Here is an 11,858-nt window from a genome sequence, read left to right on the forward strand (position 1 = left end):
TTTGTAATACTAGTCATACAAATATTACAAATTGGACTTAATCGTGATAGATTACCTGCTAACCTCATGAGGGACAGCTATTTTTGAGCAAATAATCTAAACCCACTGCTAATTCATGCAGCCTGTCAAAGTATTGACCTCATAAAATGAAACCTCACATTATGCAGGAGGCGGGGGGGAGTGGTGAGGGAGAATAATATAGGTAGAAGAATTCTCTGTTTTTGGACTAAGAATCGATACGGATTTGAAACCATTTTCTCTTTACTCATCAAATGGTTTATTTGCACTGAAAAGTGCTTTGAGGCTGGTTCGCCTTTACCCATCAGGGTGGAGGGGTTTTATCTCCACCTTCGTAAGCTGGTGTCTCAGACAGCTGCAGTAGTTACACACAACACCTGAAAGACAAAGTGATAATTTGAATAACACAGTCCAATAAACACAGAGCTGTCTGCTGTTTTTTTGGGGGGGTTCATTTCAGCTGCTGCCTCAGAAAGGAAACAGCAGACGCAGTGAAAGCAGGGAAGCCAATATTTCTGATAAATATTTGCCATGGTTCAATCATAGTTTATTAATTCATGCCTTCATTTCTAAGTTATAGTCGTGCTGTGTCCATATTGGTTCATCGCTCAAGGCTCACAAGTCACACCGACAGTTTCCTCAGCAACAGGCATAAAACTCTATAAATACCTCACAAAGTTATAATTGTTTCTCAGGACTGCTTCTCATACTGATTCTAATTGAACTGGGTGTTTTCAGGTTTTAAATGATTTTGAGCACTTTCATGAGAAGCCTTTAAAGCTAATGTATGTCTGAGTCAATATTGGTGACGCTTTCAGGCATTACTGATGTGTATAAAATGAGTGCTAAGTGGGTTTCAGAAGAGCACACTTCAGAATATCCATGTGTTATGAGTCATTTAACCTCATTCTCTCTTGAAAACTAATATTCTTGAACAAATAGACTGAAAAGAAGTACCACTTGTTGAAATACATTCACTTGTTGTGGGTTTTTGGGAAAACATCTAAAGAGAATAGTTACACTACTCCAGACAAATTAAAAAAGAAACAAATCCCTGAGGGTAAATTGTATTTAATGGTGATTTAGTGCTCTTCTTGCATTAGAAATAGATCTCATTGTACTTCAGTGGTCGTTGCTCACATAGGAAAATAATGACTGAATGCCAGATTAGGACTTTAAATTAAGATTTTCTTCTCTATTTCTTTGTACATCAGAGGAGCAGCGCATTATCTGAGGCCACCTGACTACCTCCCCTGGTGATGAGTGGTGGTGTGGTCCACGGGGAGCTCATCATCACTTTAAAACGCACCAGAGACTTGGCACAAAAGAAGCGCTCGCAGGCGAGCACAGGGACTGTCTCTTATTACACCAAAGGGAAACACGTTTTGCACCTTGCGTACCTTTAGAAGACTAAAAGTCAGGGAAAACGCGGAATTTGAGTTGAACAAACTTACTTTTGTTTGCACCTGATGCGACCCTCTGACTGCAGGAAAAAGCCTGGTGATGTGGATGTGGTCTTTACGCGCTGGAGCTGTGCAAAACTCGACGTTTAACAGTAAACCGGGACTTTAAAACCATATTGTATTTTCGTTTATTTCCTTATATTTTTGTCTGAACAGTCACATGACGCAAAGTTTCGCTTGGAGTCCAGGTTTTGTGGTGAGACCGTGTGCCTGCCAAGTGGAGTCGCGTGTCTATTTGCTGCTAACCCACAAGGAAACATGAACGTCTCCTTCTTCGACGTGACCCAAGGTGCACTGTTTAACGGGAGTCAGACCCTCGCCGGAACTCTGGCGACATACACCGGCAATGGCACAGATAACGTGGTGACCGGCGACGGCGGAGGGTCCCTGGTGCTGCTGCAAGAAGAGCGTAAGCTGTTCGTCATGCGTGTGGTGCAAATCGCAGTGCTGTGCGTGCTGTCACTCACCGTCGTGTTCGGTATATTTTTCCTCGGGTGCAACCTGATGATCAAGTCGGAGAGCATGATTAACTTCCTGGTGAAGGACCGGAGACCATCCAAAGACGTGGAGACGGTCATGATCGGGCTCAGCTAGAGGAGGGAGAGCAGGCAGGCACAGCTGAAAACTGGAGCGGGGGATCCGGTATGAGGATCTGGTGCGCATTCCCAACCGCAGGTCAAGATCTGCATCTGCATGTACTTCAAAGACGCTCTCTCTGTGTCCTAGTGAGGAAAGATATGCAAAAACTTCACATTTCCTTCCGAAAATGACCACAGGAAAGTAGTCCAACGACCAATGTTTGTGCGTAAAGTTCGTGCGTAACAGACAGTTGTTTACACGTGGGCCGATCTGTTGAATCTTTTGAGTGAATTTAATATTGCCAACTTGAACAGAGTGACGAAATGTTTACAAGCTGTTACCTCATTTTTTGTGTGGTTATTATTTTTTCTTTTTTGTAAATTTGAAATGATTGTTAATGAATGTTTTTAAAACTGTCAAAAGCATGATTGTGAATTCTTATAGTTCCACGTCTGCCAGTGTACTCCGTGGACTTGATGGATATGTGGGTATTCTCTATACGAAGTATTTTTCTTGGTCTCTTAGTTTGGTAAATACACTAAATACTGAAATCTTGCACGTTTTTCAACAAACTCCGTCACAGCTTTATGGAGTGATTCTGGTCCTGTTTGGCATGCTCGCTAATTGATCTGTAAAGTGATTTTTGGACCCGTTTTGCACTTTTGAAATCACTGATGCTGCATGATTTTGTAAAAAAAAAAAAAAAAAAAAAAAAAAAGAAAAAGAAAAAAGAAAAAAAAGAAGAAAACAAAAAAAGGAAAAAAAAGAAAACCAAATAACCTTTGAACTTGAAATTGCAGCATGCAATTAAAACATTGGAATTACCATATTAATCTCTGTCATCTGTTAATTAACTTGATATATTGTTATGTATTTAAATCTTTTGGGGAAATTGTGTTTCAGAAAATTGTGTTCGCAAAGATATTTTTCTTCCAATATTGTGTCATTAAATCTAGAATTCATTCCTTACATAAAACTTAACCAATCCTTTTCCATTTTAAATTTTAAACTTTAATCAGATCAGACTCGTGATATTTTCTCTTCCTTCATATCAAATGAGATCTGATCAGAAATGAATGAATGAAAGTGAATCCATTAATGCACGGATGGTCTTTTAAAAAATGACTGGATCATTTTTATAAATGTTAAAGGAAAAATACAGAAAAGATTATTTTACATGAAATGACATCCCCCAAAATTCAGATGCAGTAAGTTCACCTGCTCACAATCATACTTAATAGATAAGCAGTCAGTAAAAGCAGCCAGGCATTTACTGCTTTATATTGAGAGGTGATGAGAGGCCAGGCTGAGTGATCCATCTTGAGGACAACGGGCCGAGCTCACATTGACTTCATAGCATTTAATCTGATCTCTCTGAAGAGTGACCAGCTGCAATCAAGAGACATTCATGCTCACCCCTGACCACTTCACTTCCCAGCAGCCCTCACTTCACCTAAAGAGTTTAAGTATGGAATCCAGAGAGGTTCATGTTCTTCTTCTTTTGTTCCATCAGAAAGTGTGCAAGGGAGAGCACAAAGCTGAATGCAGTGATACCTCAATGCAACTTTAGATGGATTTCACACAAAGAGGACATATAAGGACGCTCATGAACTGTCATTGCACATTATGATAATGATCTTTCCTCTCAAGAAAAAAAAACTTTAACTAATTCTATTTCAGACAGAAAACCCACAGAAAGTTTCATCCTAGGTGTTGGATATTAGGTTTTGATTGTATCCAGCTCAGCATTTTGGTTCAGTTTCTCTTCTACACCCCCACCTCCATCTCTCTTATGTGCCCCACTCAGAAGCAACCAATGTTCTCATTATTATTTCAGTACTTGATAGAAGAGATGGGGTAGATGAATCTTTACAAACACAGCCATGCATTCACACATGTGCCCATTCACTATGCACACATAGGACACTGATGATCAACAGACCAGAAAATTCTGACATCAACCAAAAGTAGTTCAGAAAAACAACATGAATGAATAAAATTCATTAGATTAATAGACTTTAACAGCTGAGAACAACTCTGTGTCTGTTACAGACACAACACATAAAACATGCATAGAAATACTGTGGATTTAAACATAACATGTAAAGCACATCATTTTTCAGCTAATAGTAAGATTTATGAAAGCATAAATGATTAGCTCAGTATTTAAAGCTTCAGTGTCATATTTTCTTTTGAAGCAGGACATCATGGGCCTATGATTTCACACACTGAAATATGAACTGTACCATATTTTATATAGAGAGGAGGTCAAATGGTTTGGCTTTACTGCAGTGAATGCAATCATTTTGTTGGAGAGAACTGCTATTAAAATAATTTATTACGGTTCTTTGTAAACCTCATCCTTTCCTCCAAAGCCTGTAATGTAATCCTCCGGGAAAAGATAAACTAAATTGTTCTGGTATTGTTACCATGCACCAGTGAATGCTTGTTGGAAACAAGGAAGCATGCATGCTATTTTTAGAGAGAAGATAGCTAACTGTTCCCTTCTTAACTTGTTACACAGGAACTCAGGTTAAAAGGAAGGGGCTGAAGGATTTGAAGGGTCCACTGACAGAGGCCCTGGAACATGTCAGGGTATATAAATGTGTATTGTTTTGTTGTTATCATGCCCTACCTGGAGTCCAACTGGTTCCAGACCTCTGTAATGGTGCACACATTTTAGATTTTTTTTTCACATTTCTTTCCCTGGGTGTTTTTCCAATCAGAGCTTTGCAGGCAGGCATGTCAGAATATATGAGAATGAGAATGTCATCTTACTGTGCCAGAGTCAGAGGGATGGCAACAGAATAATGCCCCAGAAAAATGGTAACAGGCATGGACAGGGTCAACACAGCTGCTGGTTGTAGTTTGACTTACAGAAATAATAATATTCTAAAAGTTCTACAATTAACATGACAAATGTTAAGTGCTGGTAGCAGCTGCTACCACTGACCACATCTGTGTCAACTGAAAATGACAGAGCCTGATGGGATATGTCACTCCTGACAGTTCACTAAGACTGCAATCATAACACCCTTTCACAATGGGCAAAAAAAACAAAAAAAAAAACATTAACACCCACTATAATCAGACTTTTGTCCTTAGTGGGAAAGAACACAATCAGCATTCATTCCCAGGTCAAATGACTCTGCAGTTGTCACAGGCGTCTCTCAATGCTAGCTCAGAGTGGCAGTAATGGAAACATTACATCTGGGTGGACACAACCCATTTTTAATTGTTTTTCAATTGTTTTTTTTAAGAAATACTCGAACATTGTTTAGTTTGAAGAGACTAAAGGTAAAAGATATAGAAAAGTGAAAACCATAAAAAAAGTTATTGGCCTCCATGCTACTTTGTTTAATAACCTTGTTTCTGGCACATTCATGACATTGAACGTGGCACACCAGAAATAAAAACAGAAAGGCAAATTCGTCCACTGGCAAAGAGAAAGAAGTCAGTCGCCTTTCCTTGCATATAAGCGCTAATTTTGGTGTGAAAGTGTAACAGAAACATAGCAGCTAGCATCCATTCCTGGCATACACTTTAGCAGAACAGTAGGTACATCAATATAAACAAATCGTGCAACCTTGATATTTAGCTTTTAACAAGCAGTCAAACATTTTATGCTCAGAATAACCTCAGACTAAAACTATAGAGCCACTGATAAATTAGTGTTTGTATGCAGTAGCCAAGTTGCAAAGTGTTATTGGAAGTTTTGCCTGGACTAGTTACATGGTCTGCATGTGAAACAACCAACTTACAAATTCTGTTGCAACTACTTTGCATCAACTAAATGTGTGACAGAAACTCTGAAGCAAAATGCTGATATGCACAACCATCACATTCTCACTTTATACTGCACCAAACAAATATCACTTAACTATTATTAGCATTGGCACTGAATATTGCCTAACCCTAATATTAATTGCTAGTGCAAAATCACAGCACACAAATGCATTCTGTAAGTTTTGTCACTTTTTTTTTTTTTAAACACAAAAGTCCCTTTTCTTGACTTGGCTGAATATCTGTTAAATTACTCACCATCTTGCCTAGGATAGATAAGACTTAAAGGTCCAGTTTTCTCACATCGGAGGCACTACAAGTCGCCCACTACCACTGAGCATATGCTAAAGAGTTAACATGGAGCACCATCCATGTGTCCACAATCTGTTGTGGACACTAACTGAATGATCTGCAAAAATCAGTGTATTCTTTTGAACAGGAGGATATGTTCTGTTATGGGCTCACAAGTTGGACTGCTTGACAAAGGACCCATTGTTATGATGAGTATGATGGTGAAAGGGTGAAAAGGTTGAGGTGTAGTTAATTATGATAAGTGCATGAAGAAGATATTAATAGGCTAATGTTGCAGCAGCAGTGCAGGAGCAACATGTTAACATGTGAACCCCTCACCCAAATCCACATGTGTGCAGTTGTGCAGGGTTCAAGCTCTGTCCATAGAGCTACTGTACATTTGCATGTCAAGAAGTGTCACTGCTGACCTTTTACAACAGCGACCTCACAGAAAATAATGAACTGTGTAAATCTGTCCATGAACTCATAACAGAAATAATAGTGATTAAACTAGCAGTGGTATTCCATAACTAAGACACCTCTCCCATGCAGCTTGGCTTTGAGTGAAAATACCTAATACATCACAGTGAGGTTCTCTCGTGCTTCACTTTTCCACCGGAAATTCGTTGGCACAATACAGATTTGTCAGAGATACTATGGAGCACTTGTAATTCCCTCAGTATTTTTGATTAGAGGGCAAGATACACAAAAGATCTGTTTTCTATGCTGATGCGGGTCCCACATGGACCAAGTGGCCTTTCTCAGCCCCATTCAATCTGTTTCTAATGGGAAGTGTTGTATTCAAAGGAGGAAGCAATAACAATGCCTGGCAGTGAAGCTGAATGGAAACGGTATCTCATATCTCACACAGGTTAGTGGATGTAAACACCCTCTATTCTCTCTCTTCCTTTGATCCACTCATGTGCCTTGCACACTCACATTCACACATTCACACATTCACACACACACACACACACACACACACACACACACACACACACACACACACTAGAAAGTGACCTGACTTGCAAATCATTTCAGAAGGTGTCACATTATAACATATTTTCCTTTTATCTCACTTGAACACAGCCTCTTAAAGTTCACTTATGTTGCCACTAAAACACAATGGTCTCAAAAATGAATTATTTTCTTAAAGCAGTTCTATACATTTTTATCATTGTTCTGAAAAAAAAAAAAAAAGTAAAACTAAAAACACTGTAAACACTCAGGCATCCAGGCACAAATGCACACACACATACAGACAAAATACACACACACCTTTTCTCCACATCACCCCAGGCAAATGGTGCCACATCCAATTCAGCAGGGAACCAATAGTCCTTGCATTCAAACTCATGAAATTTTAAATAAATCTATTATATGCAGGCAAATGAACAACAAACAACAAAATTGCCTCATTCTTTCCATTACCCACAACACCATGAAGTTAAAAAGCTGGCAATTACGCACATACATACAAATGCACACACTCACACACACTTAACTCAATTAACGCATTTCAGACCATCCACAAAATGATACACCTACATCATTTCACACTCACAAATGTGTTTCTATGCTGCACATATTCACAGCGATGAACGTGAGCATTATCTGCCAGTGCGACTGCTGTTGGTTTCATAATACTGTGCTGTCAGCTACTACCCCAAGGCACTCCTCAGTTTTTGGGGTGATGTGATGTGTCACTGTGCTTTTTTACCTGCCCGGTCCTGAACTTCGCCTGTCAGTATGTCAGTGTGTTCTCACTCCAGCAGCTCTGTCCCATTCTCTCCTGGCGACTTTTTTATCTGTCTGCGGCTCTCTTAAAAAAATATTTCCACTTTCTCAGATGCTACAGATCAGCAATGCCACTGAATTCAGACAAACACATGTTTTCAAGTAATAATGGATGAAATTAGGAGATAATAAAGAACAACAACAAGCTGACTGTGATAATACCCCAATGTCTGGTTTAAAAAGAAGTGGAAATGTGGCTCATGGGACATAAAAGGACAAAGAATTGGCTAGTGGAAATAGGAAACAACAAAAGCCTTATAGTTAAAAGAAATTAATTATCCTCCTTCCTATTCACTTCTTTACAAATGTGGACACTTATTTTATTTGTGTGCTTTGAAAAGCACAATATTAATAGTAACCATAATCTCAAGGAAGTCACAGTTTTACGCTTTTAAAGAGGGGGTCTCTAAATCCAAACCCCAGTCTATTTTGTGTGAGTCAGTACAAACAATATGCAAATTAATACTTAGTATTCACAGGTTTAGCTCTCACATGTGCTATTTTGTGTAAAGTGCTTAATCATATTCAGAAGGAACAGATGTCTGCAATAAAATGAAACAAACAGAGAGAAAGCCAGTGGTAGTGTGATCCTTAGCAGCACAGGTGGCCTCACAATCTGAGTCTCCACTACAGCTTTTGTGCACTGAGAATAAAAAGAAGCAGAACAGGTACATCAGTCTGTGAGCTACTGTTATTGAGAATGACATGCTCTTTCCCATGTGCCCAATCTCTCATTGAGGAAATCATAAACTATTCTAAATTAAATTATCTAATGAGCCTCCAACCCGAAGGAAAGTTTTAGATGGAGCATAATTCTGCTAAGGCTCATTGTCTGTGCAGGCCTTCGGCAGTAAGGTTAAATCTAATTCTCATGAGGGATGGCGAGTCATACGTTGCACTGAACCATCTTTCATCTCTGCTTTCTGTATTTAACTGAGGATCACGTCTGGGTCAATTCTGCATCTGGATACAGGCACAGATCCAGTCAGGGCGAGGAGACAGCTTGGCACTGGGGATGTCGGATCAAAACAGGAGAGGGGAGCTTGGTGCAGGTTGTGTCTGATTAAGTCAGCATTCAGAGAGAGGCACTGGAGAGCGGGAGCTGAGACACAATGACACCAGCTTGGCTGCCTTAGATGGAGACGATCACCATGGGACTAATCAAGCCCACGATAAACAAAAAGCAAACATTCAACAGAATGGGAGCTCATTCTGTCTGAGGCAAATGGCATTAATATGCTTTTCTCTAATGGCCGCGTCCTCTCGGGGGGATGGTGGGTGTCTCATCCCATTGATTTCCACTGAAAATCACTTGTATTGACCATAAACTGCTGCACTGTTCTGCCGCATCATTACAAACCCCTTCCCATCGCCTACGACACACCTCCCCCGCCCACTTACATTTAAATGGCAAATGCAAGATAATTGGTGTCTGTGGCTAACTAGTTTATTATGTATTAATAAACTCAGAGTGTGCATAGAGACGTGTTAATTGGCTCGAGATGGTGGCAGGCACCATACAATGCTTGCCCACAGTCGAGAGAGGAGGTGGTGGTGGTGGTGTTCGTGGGGAGTGTCTGTCAGTCAGCCCCCCTCCTTAGGGAGAAGAGAAAAAGAAGAGAGTGAAAAGAGATATATTCAAAGCCTTATCTCACATTGCTTCTCTGGCTGTCTTTCTACTTCATCCATACACTCCAGACAGTGGACCGCCAAAGAGAGAATAACACTCAACCTCTCTGCCTCTGTCCTTCACTCTATTTCAGCTCTGTCATGTCACTCTTGTGCTCTAGTTGTCTCTAGATATTGTCTCTTTTCATCTCTTCCTTTTTCATTCACCATTGCAGAACACTGCCAGTGAGAAGGCTCAAAACTTCTGCCTCCCTGAAGGGATGGAGGCGACACTGCATGGCCCCCGATGAGAAAGCACAGAGCCTTTCTGACCTGTCCAGTCGCCCTAATCAGAGATTTACTAATCACCTGCCGCAGGGGTCCAATCAGTAGGAATTACAGCACAGCTGGAAACTTATTACAAACATACAAACATATACTGGACTGCAACATGTGAGCACTCATTTCCCAAAAACTTATAATAGCTATTGTTGAGTAGTGGCCTTTATTTGAGGCTGTGAGCAGCGTGCATTTATCAGTGACAGACAGCGAGAGGAAGAGGACGACATTAAACCTTAAAAAAAACTGATTGTACCCTTCGCTGACATTATCTAAACAAACCTCAGAGCACGATGCACATGCACACCCATCCACACGTGATCATGAACACACACATACACACACTGCTACCACCACATAAGGGCTGCAGGGTGGTGTTGCCATAGGAACGGGGAAAGGTAATGGCCATGTTCTTGAGCTGATGCCGCAGGGGGTGAGGGGCAAAAGAGGGGTGTGTGTGAGTGAGTGTGTGTGTGTGTGGGGGGGGGGGGGGGGGTGAAAGTGAGTCAGACTTATGAACTAATGATAAGAGCTTTAATTTCAAATTTGCCATCATACTGTCACCATCCGCTGAACGATAGCGGCGACAATTCCAGAGAACTTGAGCGTACTAATAGGATAACATTTAAAGAAATGCAATAAGTTCTAGACAGCAGTGATGTTATGCTATTTGCTTTTAATGCGTCCAGCTAATGTGGTTAATGCTTTTAGCTTTGATGCAGAGAGAACTGCTGTGCATCCTCGATGCACGGCCTTCCCTCACCACCCCTGGGGTATGAATAAATGATCTCTAATGCAGTGAGCTAACCCTTTAACCAACACTGATGGCCATTTGTGTGTGTGCATGTGCATGTGTGTGTGTGTGTGTGCGTGCATGAGTGTGATTAAATATTACTGAGAAGTGCAAATAATTTAATCATACCTCAGCAGCTGAGTCCCTATAGAGAGCTATTTAAGTGTCAGGAAGCTCCAGGGTCACATTCATATTTGACATATATCAGCTATGCCTTTGAGGCTCCTGAAATGTTCCAATCATATTCTATAGATACTTATAGATACAGATACAGGGAAGTTGTATTGTGTCTTTGTGTACCTCAGCGCAGGGCTGGGCAGTATGGATGAAATCAATATCATTATCAATAAGATTCAATATTTAAATTGGTACTTTTCCCATACCAATGTACATATAGCTATCAGTGTTGCAGTGCTCAAGTCCTGATTTTCAGGACTTGTGATCCAACTTGGACTTGATGCTGATGACTTATACTTGGACTTGGACTCGAGTAATGACTGCATTCAGAATCAGAAGTTGGAAATGAAAACTTAGACTTTTGTGTTAGTTTGTTTTGTAATACTCAAGACTTGATTCACACTCGAGGTTCTATATCATTCCAGTGAAATAATGAAAGATCATATTGAAATACTGCCCATCCCTACTTTATGGTCTTTAAGTTGTCTTTGATGACTTCATTAAACTCTTGGCACTGGGATGTGAATTATATTTCTTTGGTGGTATATGAACAGTACTTTTCTTTCTTCTTTTTTTGTTTCTATAAAAAAAAAAATCATCTGTTTTTCCAAGTAGCTGATGTGAGATGCGTGGGCTGCACTCGACAACAGGATGAGAATTATCTTTAGGCCACTCTGCCAATTAAAACAGTTTATTCGTCTCCTCATCCCTCACTGAGTTGGTCATCATCACCTGCTGCTGCAGTTGTTCCCATTTCCCCCCCTTCCTCCTTCTCCTCCTCCTCCTCCTCCGTCACCGCTTGATGCTTCCCTTTGTGTCACTTTGCCCACACGATGACAGGGGGCTTTTAAAAATAGAGACGATCCACCCAGATTACAGCGTTTTAATTACAGAGCTAGAGATGCGATGGGGGTGTGGAGGCCCCTTCCTCTGACAAGGGGTGGGGAGGGTTGAGGAGGGAGGGAGAGTTGGAAGGCAGAGTGGTACAGTGAATGTAAACTGTGTGCTAA

The 11,858-nt window shown here is 40.6% G+C and overlaps 1 protein-coding gene across 1 annotated transcript; it reads left to right on the forward strand.

Annotated features, from left to right (window-relative positions):
- The first annotated feature begins 1,372 nt into the window (after nt 1–1,372).
- rprml (reprimo-like) lies at nt 1,373–2,893 on the forward strand. Its single transcript, XM_018660568.2, has one exon. The coding sequence runs from the start codon at nt 1,740–1,742 to the stop codon at nt 2,073–2,075; it is 336 nt and encodes a 111-aa protein (XP_018516084.1). The 5' UTR covers nt 1,373–1,739; the 3' UTR covers nt 2,076–2,893.
- The last annotated feature ends 8,965 nt before the right edge of the window (nt 2,894–11,858 follow it).

Source organism: Lates calcarifer, linkage group LG11 (assembly GCF_001640805.2).
Source record: "Lates calcarifer isolate ASB-BC8 linkage group LG11, TLL_Latcal_v3, whole genome shotgun sequence".
In the NCBI taxonomy this organism is placed as follows: domain Eukaryota; kingdom Metazoa; phylum Chordata; class Actinopteri; family Centropomidae; genus Lates; species Lates calcarifer.

Bases quoted from the DNA above. Each gene is read 5' to 3' on its own strand.
- rprml (XM_018660568.2), top strand. From the start codon at position 1,740: ATGAACGTCTCCTTCTTCGACGTGACCCAAGGTGCACTGTTTAACGGG.